General features: G+C 31.3%; 1 protein-coding gene across 2 annotated transcripts in view; it reads right to left on the bottom strand.

Moving 5' to 3' along the window:
* Positions 1–24,162, bottom strand: part of LOC145266520 (myelin regulatory factor-like protein) — a 220,868-nt gene that overhangs the window by 48,541 nt on the left and 148,165 nt on the right. For both annotated transcript variants that reach the window (XM_080122274.1, XM_080122273.1), the window contains exons 6-11: positions 18,022–18,155; positions 13,153–13,312; positions 11,050–11,245; positions 6,889–6,965; positions 5,522–5,723; positions 375–575 (exon numbers count right to left, since the gene is read on the bottom strand). In XM_080122274.1, the coding sequence (XP_079978400.1) occupies positions 375–575; positions 5,522–5,723; positions 6,889–6,965; positions 11,050–11,245; positions 13,153–13,312; positions 18,022–18,155 (970 nt within the window). The remainder of the gene's footprint in view (positions 1–374; positions 576–5,521; positions 5,724–6,888; positions 6,966–11,049; positions 11,246–13,152; positions 13,313–18,021; positions 18,156–24,162) is intronic.

Here is a 24,162-nt window from a genome sequence, read left to right as displayed (position 1 = left end):
TAGATCAGTGGTTAGACGCCGATGAAGCTTCAGGACACTTTTTGAAGCCAAAAAGAAGGTCAGTATGACTGTTTGGTGGTCTGCGACCGGTCTCATCCATTATAGTTTTTTTAATTGTATGTTCATCTGAATGTAAAAGTTTAAAACCGCAAGAACTTTCTTGTTTACCTAATACCGTAATTTGTTCAGGGTTTTCATCGGCTTATCAATTGTGAACAATACATCGAACATAAAAACTGTAATTCGAATAATCATAAAATACAAATTAAAATACACGAAATTTGAGATAGATAGATAGATAGATAGATAGAGAGATAGAGAGATAGAGATAGAGAGAGAGAGAGAGAGAGAGAGAGAGAGAAAATGTTGCTTGCCTCTTCCAATTCCTCCTTTGCCCGTTTGTCTGATGGATGCAAAACATGTCCGGTCAGCTTGACGTTCCCAGTTACCGTCAGACTCTCTTCAGGATGGTCCGTATTGACGCCAACTTTACCAATATGGAATATGGCATCGTGCACATGTCCTTTCTGCCACAAGACGTCAACATCGCTATCAAATTGACCAGGGTTCGAAGCCTGTAAATACGAAAATACGGATTTGTTTTTTTTTTCAGCTGAGAGTAACGTTAAATGAACGTGCTCGTTCGATTCTACTTAGCAAAATATTCACATGTACAGCAACTAAATGTTTTATTCGTTTTTGTTTTTGTTTTTGTTGTTAAAAAACAAATTCACTAGGTTTAAATTTTGAATGTTTTGATTAAATAAACTTATTTGTTTGTTTCTTTGTTTTAATTTAATGACATTGTTCTGTTCGTTATGTTAATCTAATAAAATTGTGTTTTTAAAGTAGTTGTTTTTTTAATTTAATAAAATTGTTCTTATTCGTAGTGTTTATCTAATAAAATTATTCGGTTACAAACATAACATTTTCCGTTAGTTCTTAATCTAATAAAATTATTCTGTTCGGTATTTAAAGCTAATAAAAGTATTCATTATTAAACATGTTTTTCGGGATTTTTTTATCTAATAAAATTGTTTTATTCCTTATTTATATCTAATGAAATTATTCGTGTTTAAACATAACATTTTATTTTTTTAATCTAATAAAATTGTCCTTTTCACTATTTTAATCTAATAAAATTTTTCGTCTTTAAAAAATAACATTTCTCGTTTTTTTTCCATCTCATAAAATTGTCCTATTCGTTTTTTCATCTAATAAAGAATATTCGTTTTTAAACATACCATTTTTCGTTTTTTCATCTAATAAAATTGTCTTATTTACTTTTTCATCTGATAAAATTGTCTTATTCACTTTTTCATCTAATAAAATTGTCTTATTCACGTTTTGACCTAATAAAATTGTCTTATTTTCGTTTTAATCAAATAACATTGTCCTATTCACTTTTTCATCTAATAAAATTGTCTTATTCACTTTTTCATCTAATAAAATTGTCTTATTCACTTTTTTATCTAATAAAATTATCTAATTCACTTATTCATCTGATAAAATGGTCTAATTCACTTTTTACTCTAATAAAATTATCTTATTCACTTTTTCATCTAATAAAATTGTCTTATTCACTTTTTAATCTAATAAAATTATCTCATTCACTTATTCATCTGATAAAATTATCTTATTCACTTATTCATCTAATAACATTGTCTTATTCACTTTTTAATCTAATATAATTGTCTTATTCACTTTTTCATCTAATAAAATTGTCTTATTCACTTTTTAATCTAATAAAATTGTAATATTCACTTTTTAATCTAATAAAATTGTCTTATTCACTTTTTAATCTAATAAAATTGTTTTATTCACTTATTAATCTAATAAAATTGTCTTATTAACTTTTTAATCTAATAAAATTGTCTTATTCACTTTTTAATCTAATAAAATTGTCTTATTAACTTTTTCATCTGATAAAATTGTCTTGTTCACTTATTCATCTGATAAAATTGTCTAATTCATTTTTTAATCTAATAAAATTTTCTTATTCCCTTTTTAATCTAATAAAATTGTCTCATTCACTTTTTAATCTAATAAAATTGTCTTATTCCCCTTTTTAATCTAATAAAATTATCTTATTCACTTTTTAATCTAATAAAATTGTCTTATTCACTTTTTAATCTAATAAAATTGCAATATTCGTTTTTTCATCTGATAAAATTGTCTTATTCACTTTTTCATCTAATAAAATTGTCTTATTCACTTTTTCATCTAATAAAATTATCTTATTCATTATTCATCTAATAAAATTGTCTTAATCAGTTTTTCATCTAATAAAATTGTCTTATTCACTTTTTCATCTAATAAAATTGTCTTATTCACTTTTTCATCTGATAAAATTGTCTTAGTCACTTTTTCATCTAATAAAATTGTATTATTCACTTTTTCATCTAATAAAATTGTCTTATTCACTTTTTAATCTAATAAAATTGTCTTATTCACTTTTTAATCTAATAAAATTGCAATATTCGTTTTTTCATCTGATAAAATTGTCTTATTCACTTTTTCATCTAATAAAATTGTCTTATTCACTTTTTCATCTAATAAAATTATCTTATTCATTATTCATCTAATAAAATTGTCTTAATCAGTTTTTCATCTAATAAAATTGTCTTATTCACTTTTTCATCTAATAAAATTGTCTTATTCACTTTTTCATCTGATAAAATTGTCTTATTCACTTTTTCATCTAATAAAATTGTATTATTCACTTTTTCATCTAATAAAATTGTCTTATTCACTTTTTCATCTAATAAAATTGTATTATTCACTTTTTCATCTAATAAAATTGTCTTATTCACTTTTTCATCTAATAAAATTGTATTATTCACTTTTTCATCTAATAAAATTGTCTTATTCACTTTTTCATCTAATAAAATTGTATTATTCACTTTTTCATCTAATAAAATTGTATTATTCACTTTTTCATCTTATAAAATTGTCTTATTCACTTTTTCATCTAATAAAATTGTATTATTCACTTTTTCATCTCATAAAATTGTCTTATTCACTTTTTCATCTAATAAAATTGTCTTATTCACTTTTTCATCTCATAAAATTGTCTTATTCACTTTTTCATCTAATAAAATTGTATTATTCACTTTTTCATCTAATAAAATTGTCTTATTCACTTTTTCATCTAATAAAATTGTATTATTCACTTTTTCATCTAATAAAATTGTATTATTCACTTTTTCATCTAATAAAATTGTCTTATTCACTTTTTCATCTAATAAAATTGTATTATTCACTTTTTCATCTAATAAAATTATCTTATTCACTTTTTCATCTAATAAAATTATCTTATTCACTTATTCATCTAATAAAATTGTATTATTCACTTTTTAATCTAATAAAATTGCCATATTCGTTTTTTTTATCTGATAAAATTGTCTTATTAACTTTTTCATCTGATAAAATTGTCTTATTCACTTTTTCATCTAATAAAATTGTCTTATTCACTTTTTAATCTAATAAAATTGCCATATTCGTTTTTTCATCTAATAAAATTGTCTTATTAACTTTTTCATCTAATAAAATTGTCTTATTCACTTTTTCATCTGATAAAATTGTCTTATTCACTTTTTCATCTAATAAAATTATCTTATTCACTTTTTCATCTAATAAAATTATCTTATTCACTTTTTTATGTAATAAAATTGTCTTATTCACTTATTCATCTAATAAAATTGTATTATTCACTTTTTCATCTAATAAAATTGCCTTATTCGTTTTTTCATCTAATAAAATTGTCTTATTCACTTTTTAATCTAATAAAATTATCTTATTCACTTTTTCATGTAATAAAATTATCTTATTCACTTTTTAATCTAATAAAATTGTCTTATTCACTTTTTCATCTAATAAAATTGTCTTATTCACTTATTTATCTGATAAAATTGTCTTATTCACTTTTTAATCTAATAAAATTGTCTTATTCACTTTTTATTCTAATAAAATTGCCATATTCGTTATTTCATCTGATAAAATTGTCTTATTCGTTTTTTCATCTAATAAAATTGTCTTATTCACTTTTTCATCTAATAAAATTATCTTTTTCACTTATTCATCTAATAAAATTGTCTTATTCACTTTTTCATCTAATAAAATTGTATTATTCACTTAATAATCTAATAAAATTGATCTACACGTTTTTTATCTAATAAAGAATATTCGTTTTTTTCATCTAATAAAGAATATTCATTTTTAAACATAATATTTTTCTTTTGTTAATCTAATAAAATTGTCGTATTTGTTTGTTTTTTAATCTAATAAAATTGCACTATTCTTTTTTTTATCTAATAAAATAATTCGCTGTTTTTAAACATATCATTTTTCGTCTTTTTTTTTACTAAATAAAATTGCTCTGTTCGTTATTTTAAATCTATGTAAATTGTTCACTGTTTTTAAAATATTATTTTACTTTTTTTATTAATCCAATAAAATTTTATTGTTTGTTTTTATAATCAAATAAATTGTTAAATAATTCTAATAAATGAATGCGGTAATGTGGTAACTTATCTCTAATATCCGTAACTCTGCATCGAAGAGATATCAAAATACAGAGTGAGTCACGGGAAGAGAAGGTTTTTAGAACGCTCCTTACATAGTTTAGGAAATTATTTTATGTAAATTATAAAATGTTTCTTAAAATACTCGCAGTTTTGTTTTCCTTTAAAACTTCCATTTCCTGTGACTCACCCTACACTTAGTTCACTGCAACATAAACGTTTATAAAAAATTTTAACAAGGCTGACGCCATATTTTCCGAGAAAAAAAACTGAGAGTAAGTCTAGTATTGTAGTAACTGGTCCCTATTAATGCTTAACAATAAACCAAAGGGATCTCTCTTCCGTTTGTCTGTTTTCTACCTGACTACAACTTGGATGTCTTCAAGTCCAACATAAACAAATTCCTGAAACGGCCCCCTTAAGTAAGACACTTTATCAAAACTCCAATACTAACGATTACTACGATACTATCGCATTCATTACTGTACACACAATAACCCTTATCCCCGAGGGGCTTCCAGGCCTTGATAAGTTGTGACCTCCATGTAAATCTCACGATACTTAAGTGAATATTTCCGACGTCTTTGTCGGTTTTCGTCGCGTATTTCTCAAGTTATGAAATTACGAAGGAAATAATTTTTTAGTTATTTAATCTCTCTTTCTCCAGGTCCGCTCTCTCAATTATCAAAACATTTAAAACACTCAGCAAACGTCCCTTTATGCCTTTCTTCCATGAGAAGTTTTATTCATCTTAGTTAAACAGGCAAGACAATTAACAACCACTATGACGAGGCGGTCATTCTTGAAAGAGCTACGAAAAAAAAAACAGCATTGACTCACATAATGGAAAGACCCGCGTATATATGTATACTGACGTCTATGAGGTTAATTGTTTGCGCGTTGATGAAAACATTACCCAGAATCATAAAAAAACGTAGAAAATTAGTAACGCGAGGCACGTAATGCGTGCGATCTTTTGTTAAAATATGAATACTTACCCTGACAATAATCTTTTCGGACACGTGAGCCGCTACCATGTAACTGTTTTCACCGCTGTGGGCGTGCAAAGCCACGACTAGCATAAAATAGCGCTGGTCAGGATTTGGTTTCCCTTTCTTCCGCATGTTGTTTGATGTCGTCTCACTGAAGTGTAATCGGCCGACAGTGATCTTCGACACTTGATTTTGAGAAATATCAATCCTAGAAAAAGAAAAGAAAGCTTCTTTTTTTTTCTTGAAGATTTGTGATATTAAAAAAAAATAGTCCTCAGCTCATATATACATATATATGTTTGTGTATGTATGTTTGTGAAAAATAAAACAGAGGGGGAAAAACGGCAAACCAGAATAACAGCCGACCCAAATGATGTCCGGTTAAATTCGGTTCTTAATATTAAAACTTCCTGTTTTTGGTTGCTTATCCTTATAATGGTTCAAGATTTCTACTTTTTTTTTATTAATTTAATTATTATATTATAAAGTAAAAGTTCAGAATGATCTACAAATCCTTCAAGCTCTCATGTTAAGAATAGCCTTCTAAATAATTTCTGCAGTTTAGTGGCTGTGCTTAAAAATTACGCTATTATTTAGAAAGCCATTTTTAATATAGAGAGGGGTATTTGTTTACTATTCTTTACTTTCACTTAACAATTTAAGAAATAAATGAATTAATTTAGGAATCCGAAACTCTGGCCAGCAGTTACAATACCGATGGAGTTTTATATCAAGGAACTGAAACTAACTGACACCGTTTACTACGGGCTTTAAGTCATGGCTTTGTTTTCCAATTGATCACAGGAATTACGAACGAAATTTTTATCAGATTAACATCGGAAAAAAAATGGAGATCTTAAACTTATTGAAATAACGGGAAAACACAGGATAAAGATGTTTTGGCCCAAAATAGAAATGGGGAAGGAAATAAAAAAAGATAAAAGGAAAATAAAATATGAGTAAAATACAGTAAAGAAAAGAACAGTACTTTATTGGAATCATTTTATGCAATATATATATATATATATATATATATATATATATATATATATATATATATATATATATATATATATATATATGGGGGGTACTTTAGGTAGCATCACATGAAGGTCAACCATTCCTTGTAAAAGTCAGTGGGATTAATCATACCGAGCAGATCTTATACGTTATTATTTGGAATATTTAGTCAGGGTTTACTTGTAATTTAAGTTATTCTCATGCCAGGCTGTCCTAAAAAAACGTACAGACAGGCTTTAGACAATCTTGTACAGTGACTTGTAGGCATTTAAGTCCCCAGACTTAGTTGATTTGGGTACGTAATTTCAAAATAAAGCATCCGAAAAAAATCATTGAATTGAGACAAAACTGACCTTGTTGGATAAAACGGCTTTTTGCTGCGATCAGATTGTGATTGTTCGATTTTGATCGTTTGGCTCGTTGATTCCATCTGCGAAAAGAAAATAATATATAGAGAGACGAAGCACGTGCCCATGGATAATTAAAAAAAGTATATATGCCGTTTACCATCTGGAGGTATCACTTTAGTCTTGGGAATATTATTCAAACTAGCATTAAGTTAAACATAGCCTTTCGTATGAATAATTGAATCGGTTTAACAGTATTGCAAACGAATACAAATACAAAATGGCTTCTATAAAAAAAAAGCATTAGCGAGAGTAACCGTAGTGGTAGAGGTCCTAGTTTCGAATCTCGCTAGATTAAATCATACTGATGAGTTATAATTGACAAAACACGCGTCATTGTATAAGTCATTTATATAGGGTAACCCCAACAAAACAAAAGCTAAATGGAGGCCATCTAGAACATATGATGTAGAACGGAAAAAAAGGGGCAAAGACCGTAGTGTTTTGATGTGATGTTTTGAATATAATAAACTAGTTATGACCAAAGTTTCATTTCATTCAGACAAAACACTAAGAAACGGGGCCTAATTAGAGTTGGGCCCTGTTTTTTTTTTTTGGGGGGGGGGGTCACCCTGCATATATATATATATATATATATATATATATATATATATATATATATATATATATAATGTGTGTGAGTGTGTGTGTGTGTGTGTGTGTGTGTGTGTGTGTGTGTGCGTGTGTTGGGCGAACATCGCAAAGATTGGATTTCCGTTTGAAACAAAATGTACCCTCGAAGATTCGTTATGCAAATTTTTCACCCTCGAATATTCTGAATAATACGTATGGTTCTGCGATTAGAGAGCACCTTATAAATAACCATGCGTGTGCCACGAATTTCGGTGCTGACATGTTTACGATCTTTAGTAAGTCGCACTCGTCCTTCTATTTAAAAATTCTAGAAACTATTTTTATTAAGTCTTTGAGACCCACTCTTTGCAAGCAAAAAGAAAATCTTTTAAGACTTAATTTAGTTTCCATGTAATTTTTCCCCCTGTTTATTTTTCGCTTTTTTTTTTCTCCCCCGTCATATTCATGACTTTTTTTTAATCGTATTTCCCTCGATTTAGCTCTGTTGAGCGAGGAACACGACCTGGTTAGCTAACCTTTATTTTTATTTTTTATTTTTTAATCATCATGTTGATTGGTCTGCATTTTGCCATTATTAAATTCTGTATCCCCCCAAAAAAAAATCCATATATATATATATATATATATATATATATATATATATATATATATATATATATATATATATATATATATATATATATATATATATATATACAACAACAAGTAGTTAATAAAACATGTTAAAAAACACTTTGAAAAAGAGTTAAATCATATTTAATTTTTAAAAAGAAACACTGATGTTATCAAGCTTTTACATCTGGTTGAGATTACTTTATAAATATTAATTCTTTAATATTTATAATTTACTTTAGTTTTGCCATCTTGGATCATTTTGGTAAAGTTAACTGTAATTCTTATTATATATATATATATATATATATATATATATATATATATATATATATATATATATATATATATATATATAGTAAGTAAGTTATAAAATAAGGTACACAGAATATTCTGCGTTTCATCCACGGTAGGATTCCTCATAAGCCTGAGGAATACTAGCGTGGATGAAACGTGGAATATTCTGTGTAGCTTAATCGCCATATATATTTTATAACTTACTACCTAGCTCTACATACGTATTGAGCACTGTTGAAGTAAATACTTAAAGTTTATGCATAAATTTATACTTTCGTATATTAATTTATGTGAGTAAACGAACTAGTTATATATATATATATATATATATATATATATATATATATATATATATATATATTACGACGTATTTAAATTTTATGATTTGAAAAGGTTAATCTTCAAATATAGAATATTTTATGGTTTAACAGAGTCATTAAAAGATCAAATATAGCTTTGGTTAGTATATTTATAAACCAGCGCAAGTGAAAATGGTTCTAAAACAAAATATCTGATTTTTTTTAATGACTATTATGCTTTCATAAACCATTCCTTTATTTTCCCTCCAGATATATTTTTATTTTTATTCACCACTCGGATTTAAAACTTAGATTTAATTTTTGTATCATATATATAAAAAAAAATCTTCACCGGATATATATTTGCCGGTGTTCTTATTCAACCAGCGGTGTAACAGAGCAAATATGTTTGTATGTGATTGTTGCCTAGTACCTTGGAAGGATTACGAGGCGCGTTGGATCTCTTTACCTCCTTACTACCAGGAATTTCCATTTCAAGGTTTAACATTAATTTTGGATGTAAAGTACAATATCATTTTTCGGCCTCAATGTCCAGTTTCCTTATTCTATGTATTTAAAATGTTTTAAAAACTTTAATTTTTCTATGTTTATTGCTTTTAAGGAATAAGGTTCAAGCCATAAAAACATTTGCTAATATTGTTCCTCTGAAGAGATGAATAAGCATGGAAAACTCATGAGTTAAGGAAATAAATTTATTCAATTGTATTCTTTGTTTTCAAACAATAAAAACTTCTATATTTGAAGATTAACCTTTTCAAATCATTAAATTTAAATACAAAAAATTGGATTAATTTGTTCTATAGTGTATATTGAGCAATTTTATTTAGCTGGAATTTTCTTATATAAAATATTGCATCTAATAATATTTTGTAAGACCAAAAATCACTAGATTAGCATACCAGTAGATAGATTTCATTTCATTATTCTGAAGTATATATATATATATATATATATATATATATATATATATATATATATATATAGTCATCCACATACAGTGCTGTTTCTCTGTTTCACAGCTCATCAGTGCGGCTAGACATATATATATATATATATATATATATATATATATATATATATATATATATAAAAGTATTTCTTTTATTACCTACAGACCTAGGTTTTCATCCTTTAATCATCAGTATATATATATATATATATATATATATATATATATATATATATATATATATATATATATATATAATTCAGTATATAAGGATAAAAAAGAAAACCTTAACTAAAATTGTTAAATAGAAAAAGGGAATAATTTAAATACTTGAGGCAGTGATTACATATAAATGAATAACAAAGTCCTTATTTAAATAGCTCAATAGTACAATAATAGAGCTATACTTTTTTTATTCTCAATACCACGTTAATAGCGATAAATACATACTCATTTTCGGAAAGATGTCCTTGTATCAGGCCAGACATTGCGTGCAATTCTTTCAGCCTCCATAAATGTGTGTGTGTGTGTGTGTGTGTGTGTGTGTGTGTGTGTGTGTGTGTGTGTGTGTGTGTGTGTGTGTGTGCAAGAGTATAAGAGGCTATTTGTCTGGAGACCAGGTTAATTCGAATAAACTTCTTTTAATTTGAAGGATGTTCTGTAATTATGAATGTAACAACGGGAGATAATTCCAACTTGTATAAAAACAGAGTTGCTTCCCTTTTATTAAAAATTTGATTTTATAAAAGTAACTGTGTTTGGGACACGATACCCTTAAACTTTGTTTCAAAGACACAAAGGTCAGTGTTTTAGTTAGAATCCAACTGCCCGATAAGGAGAACTTCACTCTCATAGAAATAATTTGACAGGTACCAGGATTGAAGGTACATCGGGTAACTGAGTATAAACATATAAATGCGTGTTTTGAACGTATTTTGATCATCGCAATAAAGAGCCTCTTACAGATTCCGGGTTCGACAGAAAGATTTCCGAGTTCAAAAAGATATATCTGAAAAAGAGCGACGGTTACATCGACGGAATCGTTATGAAAATGTTAAACAAAAGTCCGAAGAATCCAAATAATAAAAAAATATATCAATCCTTATCTCAAATATTCAGAAGCGTAATGTTTCAAAAATTAATACATTTTTTAAATCTTCAAATCATGGTGATCTCGGAAGACGAATCATAACTCAACATAGGGATGGGGAATTTTTGTATGTAAAAAAAAAAAAATAGAAATTCAGATTTTTTTTTTTTTTTTTTTTAAATTCCACAAATAATTTGACAACAAGGAAATATAAATAAAAAGAAATCGAAAAAAAATATCCTCACTTTTATGCCATTGAAATGTAAGTAAAAATTATCGATCGGGAAGATTCCATCTGGGGTCTTCACGAATTTGGGATTTCCAGGAATGTGTGTGTGCACCGTCACTTGGAAGTGGTTCTTCTTTTGGCAGACAAAAGCATCATCAGAAATGGAAAAATTAAAACCTTTATCGGCATCAACGCGATACGTCAGCGTGGGACTGTAAAATAAAAAGAAACGACGTTTTATATTCAATTGTCACTTATGAATATACACATAGATAATACATATAGACGATATATATATATATATATATATATATATATATATATATATATATATATATATATAACTATATATATATAACTATATATATATATATACACACATATATATATACATATATATATATATATACATATATATATATATATATATACATATATACATATATATACATATACATATATATATATATATATATATATATACATATATATATATATATATATATACATATATATATATATATATATATATACATATATATATATATATACATATATATATATATACATATATATATATATATATACATATATATATATATATACATATATATATATATATACATATATATATATATATATATATATATATACATATATATATATATATACATATATATATATATATATATATATACATATATATATATATATATATATATACATATATATATATATATATATATATACATATATATATATATATATATATATATATATATATATATATATATATATATATATATATATATATGAAAATTTTCCGGGGATACAGAATTTAATAACGGCTAAATACAGACCAAAAAGCATAATGAATTTAAAAAAATAAAAAATGAAAATAAAGGTTAGCTAACCAGGTTTCGTTCCTCACTTATCAAAGCTAAATCGAGGAAAATACGATTTAAAACAAAAAGTCATGAATATGGCGGGAGTAGGGAAAAAAAAACAAGGGAAAAATTACATAGAGACTAATCATAGATTTTCTTTTTGCTTGCAAAGATAAGGTCTCAAAGACTTAATAAAAAGAGTCTCTAAAATTTTCAAATGATAGAGAGAGCGTGTCTTACTAAGGATCGTAAATATGTCAGCACTAAAATTCGTGGCACACGCCGGGTTATTTATAACATGGTCGCAAATTGCACAACCGTATTTATTACTCAGCAATTCCGAGGGTGAGAAATTTGCATGACGAATCTTTAATGGTACATGTTGTTTCAAACGGAAATCTAATCTTTGCGATGTTCGCCCAACATAATGCGCACTTCAACTACATTTAAAAAATCTTCTAGGACTTAATTTCATCTCTATGTAATTTTTCCCCTGTGTTTTTCTTTACCTACCCCCCATATTCATGACTTTTTTTTGTTTGTTTTAAATCGTATTTTCCTCGATTTAGCTTTGATAAGCGAGGAACGAAACCTGGTTAGCTAATCTTTATTTTCATTTTTTATTTTTTTAAATTCATTATACTTATTGGTCTGTATTTAGCCAATATATATATATATATATATATATATATATATATATATATATATATATTGAAAAGTTCAAGCTAAATCTTGAAATAATTACAGATTACCCCAGGATCTCATCAAATAAAATGTATTATTGTTATCTATATAATATTCTGCTTCTTCCGTCTTTGGTTAGTCCGTACGTTACGCTTTAGAATTTGACAAAATACAAGTTTTAACAGCCAAACTGCTTCAAAAAATGGCAAACTCGCGAAATTAAGCTTTCAAGGGGTCAATCTGGCATATATGGACAATAACATGAGTAATCTCCCTTTGACGTAGCACAGTTTTCGAATATCATTATAACCATATATGATAGTTGATGTAATCATGCGAAAAAGGTACTCGTAGTAATTTCGACGTGCAGCGATATTTTCCCAAAGATGTGCATGCGTAAGGAACGAAACGGTGATCAACGAAAAATGTCCCTCTTTCATAGTGCACCGGTGCGGTGCTGTTAATCATTATTCTTCAGACTCTACAGAACAAAAGCGGACGTCGATACATCAGCAATAATTTCTAAAAAATCTCCAAGACCGACTTACAGTTCTTTGTTGTCCTCGAGAAGAGGTACCCATTTCGCTTGTAAATATGGCTGCCACTTGATCACTTGGTATGAACCATCAAAATTACTTGGGGTATCCATATCATAATAATCTTCTTCACTGCAATCACCAAGATACGGAGTTGGTGTATACGAGGCACCTGAGAAGATAAAAACAAGACTAAATGAAATGACTACTTAATCAGAATGACACTTTCTTAGTCTGTGTTTGTTGATATTTTTAAATTATCGATTTCTGTGTATGCTGTAATATAAATTCTAGTGTGTTTATTGATATTTTTTAATTATCGATTTCTGTGTATGCTGTAATATAAATTCTAGTGTGTTTATTGATATTTTTAAATTATCAATTTCTGTGTATGCTGTAATATAAATTCTAGTGTGTTTATTGATATTTTTAAATTATCGATTTCTGTGTATGCTGCAATATAAATTCTAGTGTGTTTATTGATATTTTTAAATTATCGATTTCTGTGTATGCTGTAATATAAATTCTAGTGTGTTTATTGATATTTTTAAATTATCGATTTCTGTGTATGTTGTAATATAAATTCTAGTGTAAAATGAACTGTATTGAAATTATACTGTATTATTTAGCAGCACTGCTTTTTTTGTTTATGTCAGCTGACTAGTTTATATCAAAGGTGTTTTATGCTAATAGTGTTATATATGTTATTGCAAGGTGATTAATGGTATTACTGTTGTTATTTATTTATATTTTTTTTCTAATTCAATGTAATTGCGTGTTTATTTAATATTGGTGATTTGGTAATACATTAAAGCTTAGCTCTCGGTATTAATTGTAGGAAAGGTTCAATACTCTGTACACAGACAAGTCAGGCGTAATAGATTCTGCGAAAGTTGCTTAAAGCTCTTCGAACTTCTGGACAAATAAGGGTTGTGGAGGCGTTCTTATTACAAGAAAAGAAGAGGGTTTGAATAAAAAAAAAATGAAACATAATCTGTCTCCCTGATATTCTTTTTTTTTTTTTTGTCGAGAGGACATGATAAAATGAAGAAATACAGCCGACCCCAAAACAAAAGTAAAAGATAAAACTCTATTTTATTTTTCTCCTTGACTTTCTGCATGTCTGTCTGTTTGTCTGTCTTCATGTATGTATTATGTATGTATGTCATGTCATGCCATATGCTACTGGTACCATGTAACCCAGTACTACCTGCCTCATGGTCGGGTCACCGGCGACTGTATGTATGTATGTATGCATGTATGTATGTATGTATGTATGTATGTGTGTATGTATGTATGTGTGTATGTATGTATGCGACTAAACTGGTTCTCCCACCAGACTTGTTTGGTGAGGAGGGCGGCTAGTCTCCCTGAAGGATTAAAAACAAGACCTTCCAAAGAGGCGAATGAACTCTTTTTCTGGGTCAACGGCCAACTAGCACCGTGTATATTTGTGTGTGTATACGTGTATTGGGGTAGAGAGGGCTCCAGTAAGCCGTGGTGAAGGCAACCTTTCTAGGAGAAGCAAATCTCTAATTTAAAAAAAACATAAAGCGGAAGACCAGTACCCGCATTAAGCTGGTCTGCAGTTTAATTTGTTGCTGGCTATCTTGCTCTTGCTTGTTGCTGGATCTCAACATTTTGAACCGAGATAGAGACTTAGCTGTCGTACAAAGCTAAGACTCTGTAACATCATATTTGTATAGATACTCCCTCAGACATTTGGAATCATGGACTTTAAATGTCTGAGGGAGTGGCACTCGTCTGACAAGACGTTGCAATCATCATGTATGTATGTATGTATGTATGTATGTATGTGTGTGTATGTATGTGTGTATGTATGTATGTATTATATGTCAGGTCATGTCATATGCTACTGGTACCATGTAACCCAGTACTACCTGCCTCATGTTCGGGTCACCGGCGACTAAACTGGTTCTCCCACCAAACTTGTTTGGCTAGGAGAGTGGCAAGTCTCCCTGAAGGATTAAAAACAAGACTTTCTAAAGGGCGATTGAACCCCTTTTCGGGGCCAACGGCTAACTAGCATCGTATGTGCTTGTGTGTATGTCTGTGTGTGTTGGGGTGGAGAGGGCTCCCGTTAGCCGTGGTGAAGGCAACCTTTCTAGGAGAAGCAAATCTCTGATTTAAAAAAACATAAAGCGGGAGACCAGTACCCGCATTAAGCTGGTCTGCAGTTTAACTTGTTGCTGGCTATCTTGCCCTTGCTTGTTGCTGGATCTCAACATTTTGAACCGAGAGAGGGGGAGACTTAGCTGTCGTACAAAGCTAAGACTCTATAACATCATCTGTGTATAGATATTCCTTCGGGCATTTGTCTATTAAAATGGTCCTGTGGTGATGGAAGTCATTTTGTGGCTCATGGGCTTTAAGTGTCTGAGGGAGTGGCATTCGTCTAACAAGACGTTGCAATCATCATGTATGTATGAAGCATGTATGCATATATATTTTTTTTCGGAAACTACTCCACTGATCTCGCTTTAAGTTTGTCTGGGCTATTTGTTCTGAGAAGGTGCATCGAATTACGTATTATGGTATCCGATCAATACACAGTTTGGAATTAATAGGAATTTGTCATCACAATACTAAAGTTACTATAGAAGCTTTCATGGAAAAAAACTGGGCCAAAATGATGGAAATTGTGTATGGACTTTGGTTATAAGAGGCAACGAATTAAGTATTATGGTATTCGTTCGGTGTATAGAAAGAAATTAATGGGGATTAGCTACCACATTTAGTATGGAAGTTTTTTTCGGTAAAATATTGGGTTGATCTAGTTGAAAGTTTGTATGGACCTTTGTTATTAATAACGTACATCGTACTTAGTAATACGGTATCCGTTCAACGCACAATTAGTGGTTAGAGATTAGTTACAACAATACCACATTTATTCTAAAAGTTTTCCAAGAAACAATAGATCCGATCTAGCTGAAATTTGGTACAGAGTTTTGTTATTATAAGGTGCAGCGGACTAGGTATTGTGGTATTCATTCGATGCTTAATAAAATTGATGTGGATCAGTATTGGATGCAAAAATGGGCATACATTTAAGTTATCATCTTGGAGGAAGCACTCATTCAACGGGATATAACGGGATAGCCCGACATGTGTTCTGTTAGTTTTAATACAAAAGACACTCATACATTCTTGACTGCTATGCGCATTCCTTGAATGCTACATATCGCTAAGCCTCCTACAGTATGTCGCTTACGAAACTTCCATATTGTGTATTGTTCATTTGGCAAACAGATGCATTTCTTTCTGAATCCGTGCAAATGTTCTCTGCATCAGAAATTAGATGTTTTCAAAAGCTGGTATCTTAAACACCTGGGTGTAATATCATGTTTATCCCAACGCATAATGCAATCAGAAAGATCACCCAAAAGACGAATATGCAACAGTTGACTATATGCGAAGATCATAAATATACAATTTGTGGATTGAGAGGTGATGATACTGACACTAACAGCGAAGGGCAACCGGAAGTGATAAAGGCAAGGAATCCCGGGCGCATGCATGGAGAAGTGAATATAGTCTTTTAGCGAATCATAAGGGCGAGATGACATTTTTTTTTTTTTTGGTTTGATTGGAGAAACGAAAGGAAATCCACTGTTACCCTATTCCTTGTAGTGTTTCTTTACCTCGCTACCCGTGCCAACAATTTCTTAGTTTTTCGAATGTTGTCTAGATTTTCAGCTTATTTAGGACGAATCTGCAACATTAACGCCACAACGTGTGAGTTTCTAGTTGTGTTTTTCAAATAAGCATTTTGTAACAAAAACAAATTGGAACTAAATATAATCGTTAAACAGTTTTTTTTTTTTACATAGGCGTTACCACTTATCAAGGCCGATAGGCCACTCAAGGATAAGGATTAAAGAGTGTACGGTAGTCAAAAGGACAATATAGCAATCGATAGTAATGGAAGTTCGGTAAATTTGTTAACTTAAGTGGAACGGCTCATCAGAAACTTGTTCACGTTGGACTTGAAGACAACCATATTAAAGAAAGCTGGAAAGCAGGAAAACGGAAGACAATTCCACAGGCGTGCAGTTCTAAGAAAGAAGCTTTGATCATGGAATCTATGTTAAGGTTTAGGCACAGATAAAGAGTGGGGAGAATTATTGATAGTGTTTTCAGCTAGTCGAGTGTTTCTTGTGAAAGTTTGGCGAGGGGGGACCATAGACTGAAGCTCAGTCGAACACTTTCCATGAAAATTACGATACATCAGAGACAAACTCTCAACATCTCTTCTGTGAGATAGAGGTTGCAGCAAAGAGAAAAGGACATCTCCCACCAGGCCACGAAGTCTATGTTGAACCCTATCAAGGCAGGACAAGTCTTTTCTAGCAGCTCCTGCCCATATGTGGCAACAGTATCCATCCTTGGACGTATCTGGTTCTTATATAGATAGAGAATTGCATCAGCAGTGAGATATTTACTGTTTCGTTATAAAGTTAGCCAATGATTGAGTAAAACCTCAGTTACTTCTCTTGTCGTATCATTTGAAATTCTTTGGGTTACTATCTTCATCTTGGTTGTTTTTTCCCCAATTTCTATTGATGTAGCCTCCGATCTTCTTCATGTGCATTCTTGTCTAACTCGGGAAGTGTTCTGTCGAACTCGAATATTGACACAGTATTTCGAAAAGAACCATCCATGAGGGAAACAGGCTCTCGTTCCATCAGCCATGATTGGGTAGAAGCCCTAAGTAATTCGCAATTGTGTTTTTAAGAGTCGCACTCACTAGAAGTTTATAAATTTATAACTGAATTTTGCCGAGTATTTTATCCACTACGTCATAGGTGATTTCATGAAAAAAACTTTTAGAACTATACTGTATAAGTATTGAGTACTTACCGAGTGGTTCCTGTTTTATATTTAATAATCCATTCATACCATTTAAAATGGAACTTGTCATTGTATTCTTCGGAGAGTCAGAGTATTTCCGTTTTTTGTTTGCATTGCAATTTTGCGTTAAATAATTATTTAAACTGAAAAACACAAAAATGAGCAAAATGATTTTACTTGAATTTGTTGCTTTAGGTATTATTTATCATAGCAAGAAAAACAAAAGGAGGTAAAAAAAAATGAATAAATGTATCATAGCGCCGATGTGATGTCACCAGTAGGAAAAAGGATTATAAAAGAGAGAGAGAGAGAGAGAGAGAGGGGGGGGAGCAATCACGTAAGAGACGAGATAACACTCGAAATCTCGTGAGAAACGTGGAGAACGTTCTAGATTACTCGGGTGACGTCATGGTATTACCAATGAGGAAATGAATGTTGTTGCTACAAGGAACGAGCGAATTGGGGTAATTTCATATACTTTGTCTTGGTCTCCTTTGTGACTGAAACTTCACACAACGTTGTGTTGGCCGGCGGACAACTTTTTATGTACATATAAAAGAAATAAATATTACCAAAGGCAAGATATGTTACTATCCTAGCTATCGGGATAATGCTTTCTGTTGGAACTTATTTTAAAACGTGTATTCACTTCGAAACAAAAGTAGTGTCAAGTCTATTGAGTAAAAGAAAAAGATAGGCATACTGATTGAATCACATCCAATCATACGAAAAAGTAAGGTTCTGTCTGTATTTTGTTTAATTTTTGATTTTTCACTGATTATCGAGGGTAGATATGACTATATGGAGGCCGCCATTTCTTGTATTAACACTCAACAAGAATAATGACAGTAGCAGCAGCAATCTGGACGTGCCGTGTTCGAATCGAGTTCGTTTCACTGAAACACTTTCACTTAAGAACGTTAGCAACCTTCACGGTGTCCCTCTTGTAAATATCTAATATCCTTCTGGGAAGAATTATTAATAGAAAGAAACGAATTCGAATAAAAATCATAAGGAATGATGCTAAACAAACCAACAAACAAACAGGCAAACAAACAAGCATCGGTAGTAGATAATTGTTATGTGGCACTATATCTTAGTGCCCCGGTGGTGGTAGTTGTTAACCCACCCTTCAGCATGGCCAGGTGGTAATTTGGCCGTAAACGGAGAGATACAAAGAAAAAATGTAATCCCATGATTCCTTTCCTTTCATCGACCTCTCTTTCTGTCCGGACCGCCATTAGGTGAGCACGTATTTTCTGTCTCTCTGTAAATGAGAGAGGGGGAGCAGCCCCTCCCTCAGCACTAGTTAGGTTAGTTAGTTTTAAAGTAATAGTGAAAAATCAATTTGTAAATTGTTTGTTAGTATAAGTGTTATAGGGCTCCCTCAGTCTTTGACAGACTATGGTTACCCACGAAGGGGTGCCTCCGCGTGAAGGTCTTATTGGCAAGAGTTGCGCAAATTCCAACCACACCTCTCCTGAGTCGACATTGTTAAATACCAGTGGCAAGTGAAGTGTACAAGACGACTAGAAACAAATGCCGAGATAAGCGGAGAGCACATACAGCGCCTACAATTCCCAAATGGTCACCTATCTGGTACTAACCAGGCTCAACGTTGCTTAACTTCGGTGATCTGACGAGAACCGGTGTGTCAACGCGATTATACCATACTATTATATAATAGTGTTATAGTGTTATATATATTGTATACATTTTATAAACTAAATAGTTAATTATATTTTTCATATAAATTGCGACCTGTTTTGTGTGTTTTTATTCCTGTCATAGATGTCTGCATTAAAGAATGAAACGGCCCTGAGGACAACGAAGGTTCCAACAAAAATACCATCAGAGTCAAGGTGTCTTCCTGGGAGAAGTAGGAGCCACACAGCCACATCCAACATCTCAGGTGTGCTTTCCTCTTGATACACACTAATCACTGCCCATCGCCACATAATCATGGGACCGTTTCTAAGACATTTAGTGTAACACGTGGGTCGGTCACACACCAGTGACCGACTGATCGTGTTATAGTTACTGTATTTTTAAGAAGCGCTAATAAAGAAAAAAAAATGGGGTAAAAAAAATGAAGGATATAACTAATAGATGTTATCAAAAGAAAGTTATGGTTGAGCTCTATTTGGTGAATTGAGAAAAATCAGTTAAAGTAAATAAGCATACATGCATCATTTAAAACTTCATGTTTGTAGAATACTTTCATGCCCGTCAATTATGACAAGCCCGCTTAAAGATCCAGCAGTAATTATAACTTCTTGCACTGATAGTTGTGCCTGTAGGTATAAAAATTATCAATATAATTAATGTTATCAAAAGCAAGTTACGAGATACCTTCAATAAGTTTCCAGATTTTTCTATGAGCATCTTTATAGATAGTACACACATAAAACTTTAGCTCCTTCAAAGTAATCTCCTCCGGCTACAATGCACTTGATATACCACTCATGTAAGTCCTCTTGTGTGAACGTGTCAATGACTGTCACAGCCGGTTTAATATCTTCAATCATCTTATAATGGCAGTCTAAGGTTTTCCTTGAGCTCAGGAAATAATTAAAAGTCACAGAAAACAAAGTTTGAACTATAGGAACGAGGACGAACTGTCTTGGGCACCCTTGGGATAAACTTTGCTTAAATCCTCCGAATCTTTAGTTCCTCGCAAATAATTGTGTGTACAGTTCCCACACTGACATCAAAATGTGCTCTTTTTGTCTCTATAAACACACGATGGCCCTTATTCATGAAATTCTTTATTTGGCCAATCATCTCCGGTGTTCTGAATTTCTTACTCCTCCCATACCTCACCTCATCACTCACAGACTCCCTGCCTTTATTGAACCGCTTATACTACTCAAAAACTGATGCTCGATTCATGCAAGATGGTATAGAAGCAGTCTGAAGTATTCCATAGTTTCCGTAACATTTTTTTTTTTCAAGTTTAAAACAGAATTGTATTGCATATCGTTCTTCTAAAGTGTAATCTCATAAGATGTATAGCAATAACATACTGAATTCCCAAGAGTCGAGGACAATCTTAAATGCCTGCACGAACATTCTGGAAACTTATTAAGCCACATCGTAAGTTACTTTTCAACCTGTCTAGATAAGATTTTTATGTTTTAACCTTTTTTTAAGCATTTATTTACTTCAAAATAAAAACGGCATCAAGTTTGTTGAGTTCGAACGAAACTAAATGGTAGAAATTACTGGTAGAACCAGATTTAATAAATGTCACCAACCGTGCAAAATTTAACATCCTGCCAGCATTTTGTTTAATTTTCGATTTTTCACTTAATATCGAGGGTCGATATAACTGTAAAGAGGCCGCCATTATTTTTATGTACTTACTCCCAACAACAACAACAACAACAACAGCAGATTATCGCTACAAAATGAAATAATTTGGGGCATTTGGAACAAGAACCAACGTTTTGTTCGTAATAAAAAAAGGGTGAAAAAATTAATATATAACTAATAAATGTTACCAAAAGTAAAGTAAGTTATTTTTCTACATACATTGATAATTTCTGTGCGTGTATTTATTTTGAAACAAAATAATTGAAAAACCTGTTTATTGTAAACAAAAAAAAATGATGGCTTCGTTACAGTGATTTTGACCCTTGATAATCGTTTAAAATAGAAAATTAAACAAAATACGAGTAGAACATTTATTTTCGCACGATTGGTCACATTTATTGGATACTAGCGGAGTGCTCGGCATTGCTCGTATGTTTGTAGGTCTGTGAAAAAAAAAGTGTTAGCAGGCATGCAGGCTCGAACCTGTGAGGCGAAGGCGAAAAAGTAAGTGAGAGTTTACCGCTAGGCCATGACGAGCGAAAGTGTAAAGCGTTCAAATTTAGCGATGAAACAGAAATGAATGAGAATCACGCAAGCGCAGGAATGAATGTCTGGCTGTAGGAATCAAGTCCGTTCACACATAAAGTTTGGTAACCTTTACGTGTTCTCTGACGTAAGTACCCGATGTCTTTCTAAAAACAAGTCGACGGATATCGGGGAAAAGAATGACAACAAAACTCAAAAAACAATGAATGAACGAAGGATGCTCAATATCAACAAAAGAATTTGGCAGAATTGATTAGAGAAATATGATTCTCGAAGAAGCCATCATCGCGTTAACGGACTGTAATAACGGTATGGTGTACCACAGCAATGAGCGCCAACGGGCGGCGTGTCTCATCTGTAGATAAGCGCTGGCATTCGAACCTGAAACCCGTCCGTTACAAAACATATAAAGTTCAATGCAAATGTATGCCCTATCATGGTTCGGGGCGGCAGACGCGTGAGGCTACTGTCAGTTGGGAAGAGGATGAAAAGAAAATTACGACGTCGGCGGTGGCAACGAGGAAAAAGAAATAGGACGCTGATTGGTAAAAAGAATTCCAAATCCGACCCCCCTTTTTTTTTCACTGCTTTGAGAAATAGAAAACGTTTTGTCGAGCACGAACACGGCTTGTACGTTGTACGATTTTACGTAATTAAAATAAGGAATTAATTATTCCCGGAGAAAAACTATAGACAATCTTTCTCGAACTGGTGGTGGTGGTGGTGGTGCTGCTGCTGCTGCTGCTGCTGTTGATGATGATGATGATGAAAGCCATTGGTGTCGTTATGCAGAGCAAGAAAGAAGGAAACGAATATTCCCAGAATCAATTTGTTCAATCTGAATCGTGATTCACGTATCGAACATAAAACTGCATAATCTCCATAGCTGCGAATTAAAATCCCATTAAAAAAGTTTTTCGTTAAATTCAGTCGAATTGAAATTATGCCGAACTAATGCATGACAATCAGTTCCAGATTCAAAATCAATTTTATGTTTGTAAATGTGTTTTCTGTTGTTGCGTACGTTTTCATAAATGTTAAATTATTAGCCAGGAACTCCCGACGTTGCCCGGAACTGAATGAGGATCGCTACCATGCAATTTTTAACGACGTTCATAGACTTCCCATCCTCCCGTTTTGACCCCTAATATAGTCGGTAGAAACTGCAATGTTTTTGTTTTGTTTTTTGTTTGTTTGTTTTTTTTAACTCTTAATCGGTGTCTTATACATCAGAATTAAATTTCAGTAAATTTGGATCTAGCCAAGTTTAAAAGGATCTCTTAGAGATAGAGTTACATAGAAAATCAACAATAAGAGGCTAATGTAGAGATTAGGGATTACTATCATCGTTGTTCTCAGACAATGATATTAATTTCTCCCCCTAACATATGACATTAATTTCATTAAAACACGACATACGAATATATATATATATATATATATATATATATATATATATATATATATATATATATATATAGTTTTGAAGGAGGTTACGAGAACACTAATAAATTCGGGACTACTTCCAGTTTATTTTTGACCAGCAGTTCAGCCCGGCTTTGCTCGAGCCCCGTGTACTGTTCATAACTTGATGTGCATATCCATAAATAAAATTTCAAGTGTTTAGACCCAAAATTGGCGGAGGAGGTTTGTAGAGTTTGTAAAGGTCAACTCTTCCAACATTAACCTCTTGGAAGACAAATTTTCGGCTAAAAGCTGATTAAAAAGCTTGCAGCATGTCTGAATGCCCTTTATATAAAATTTCAAATGTTTAGGCTCAAAAGTGGCTGAATAGTTTGCTAGAGACCGCAAAGGTCAAATCTTTTGAACTTTGACTCATTAGCAGACAAATTCCTCACTAAAAGCCGACTAAAAAACTTGCCCTATGCCTGAATACACTTCTTTCCGGATTTCTCTACTTACCATTTTGTAGAAACCGCTGGGGTCATTTTTTAATTTTAATCTTAACTCCAATTTTGACCCCTCACATTTAGTGTTTTGGGCTCAAATTAAATTAAAAAGTTACCACGTGGTTCAAATGAATTCCACAATTACTGTGAGTTTTTAGAGCGATATTTTTAGTGGCCTGATAACCAGTATATAGCCAAGCGTAGATCTATGATCTTTATGCAAAACAGTGTCTTTAATCATTCATATAAGTTTACTAAATCCTGGTTTAAAAAAAGGATCTGCTGAAGATAGTCTTATAAACTAGCCTTTAAGAAGTTATCATTTGAATTTCATTGAAAACCTGTCTAGTATTCTCAAGAAAATATTTATTCGAATCAA

Source organism: Euprymna scolopes, chromosome 41 (assembly GCF_053919585.1).
Source record: "Euprymna scolopes isolate OS-2025 chromosome 41, ASM5391958v1, whole genome shotgun sequence".
In the NCBI taxonomy this organism is placed as follows: domain Eukaryota; kingdom Metazoa; phylum Mollusca; class Cephalopoda; order Sepiida; family Sepiolidae; genus Euprymna; species Euprymna scolopes.
Note: the sequence above shows the minus strand (reverse complement) of the source record. Positions and strands in the feature narration are given on the sequence as shown.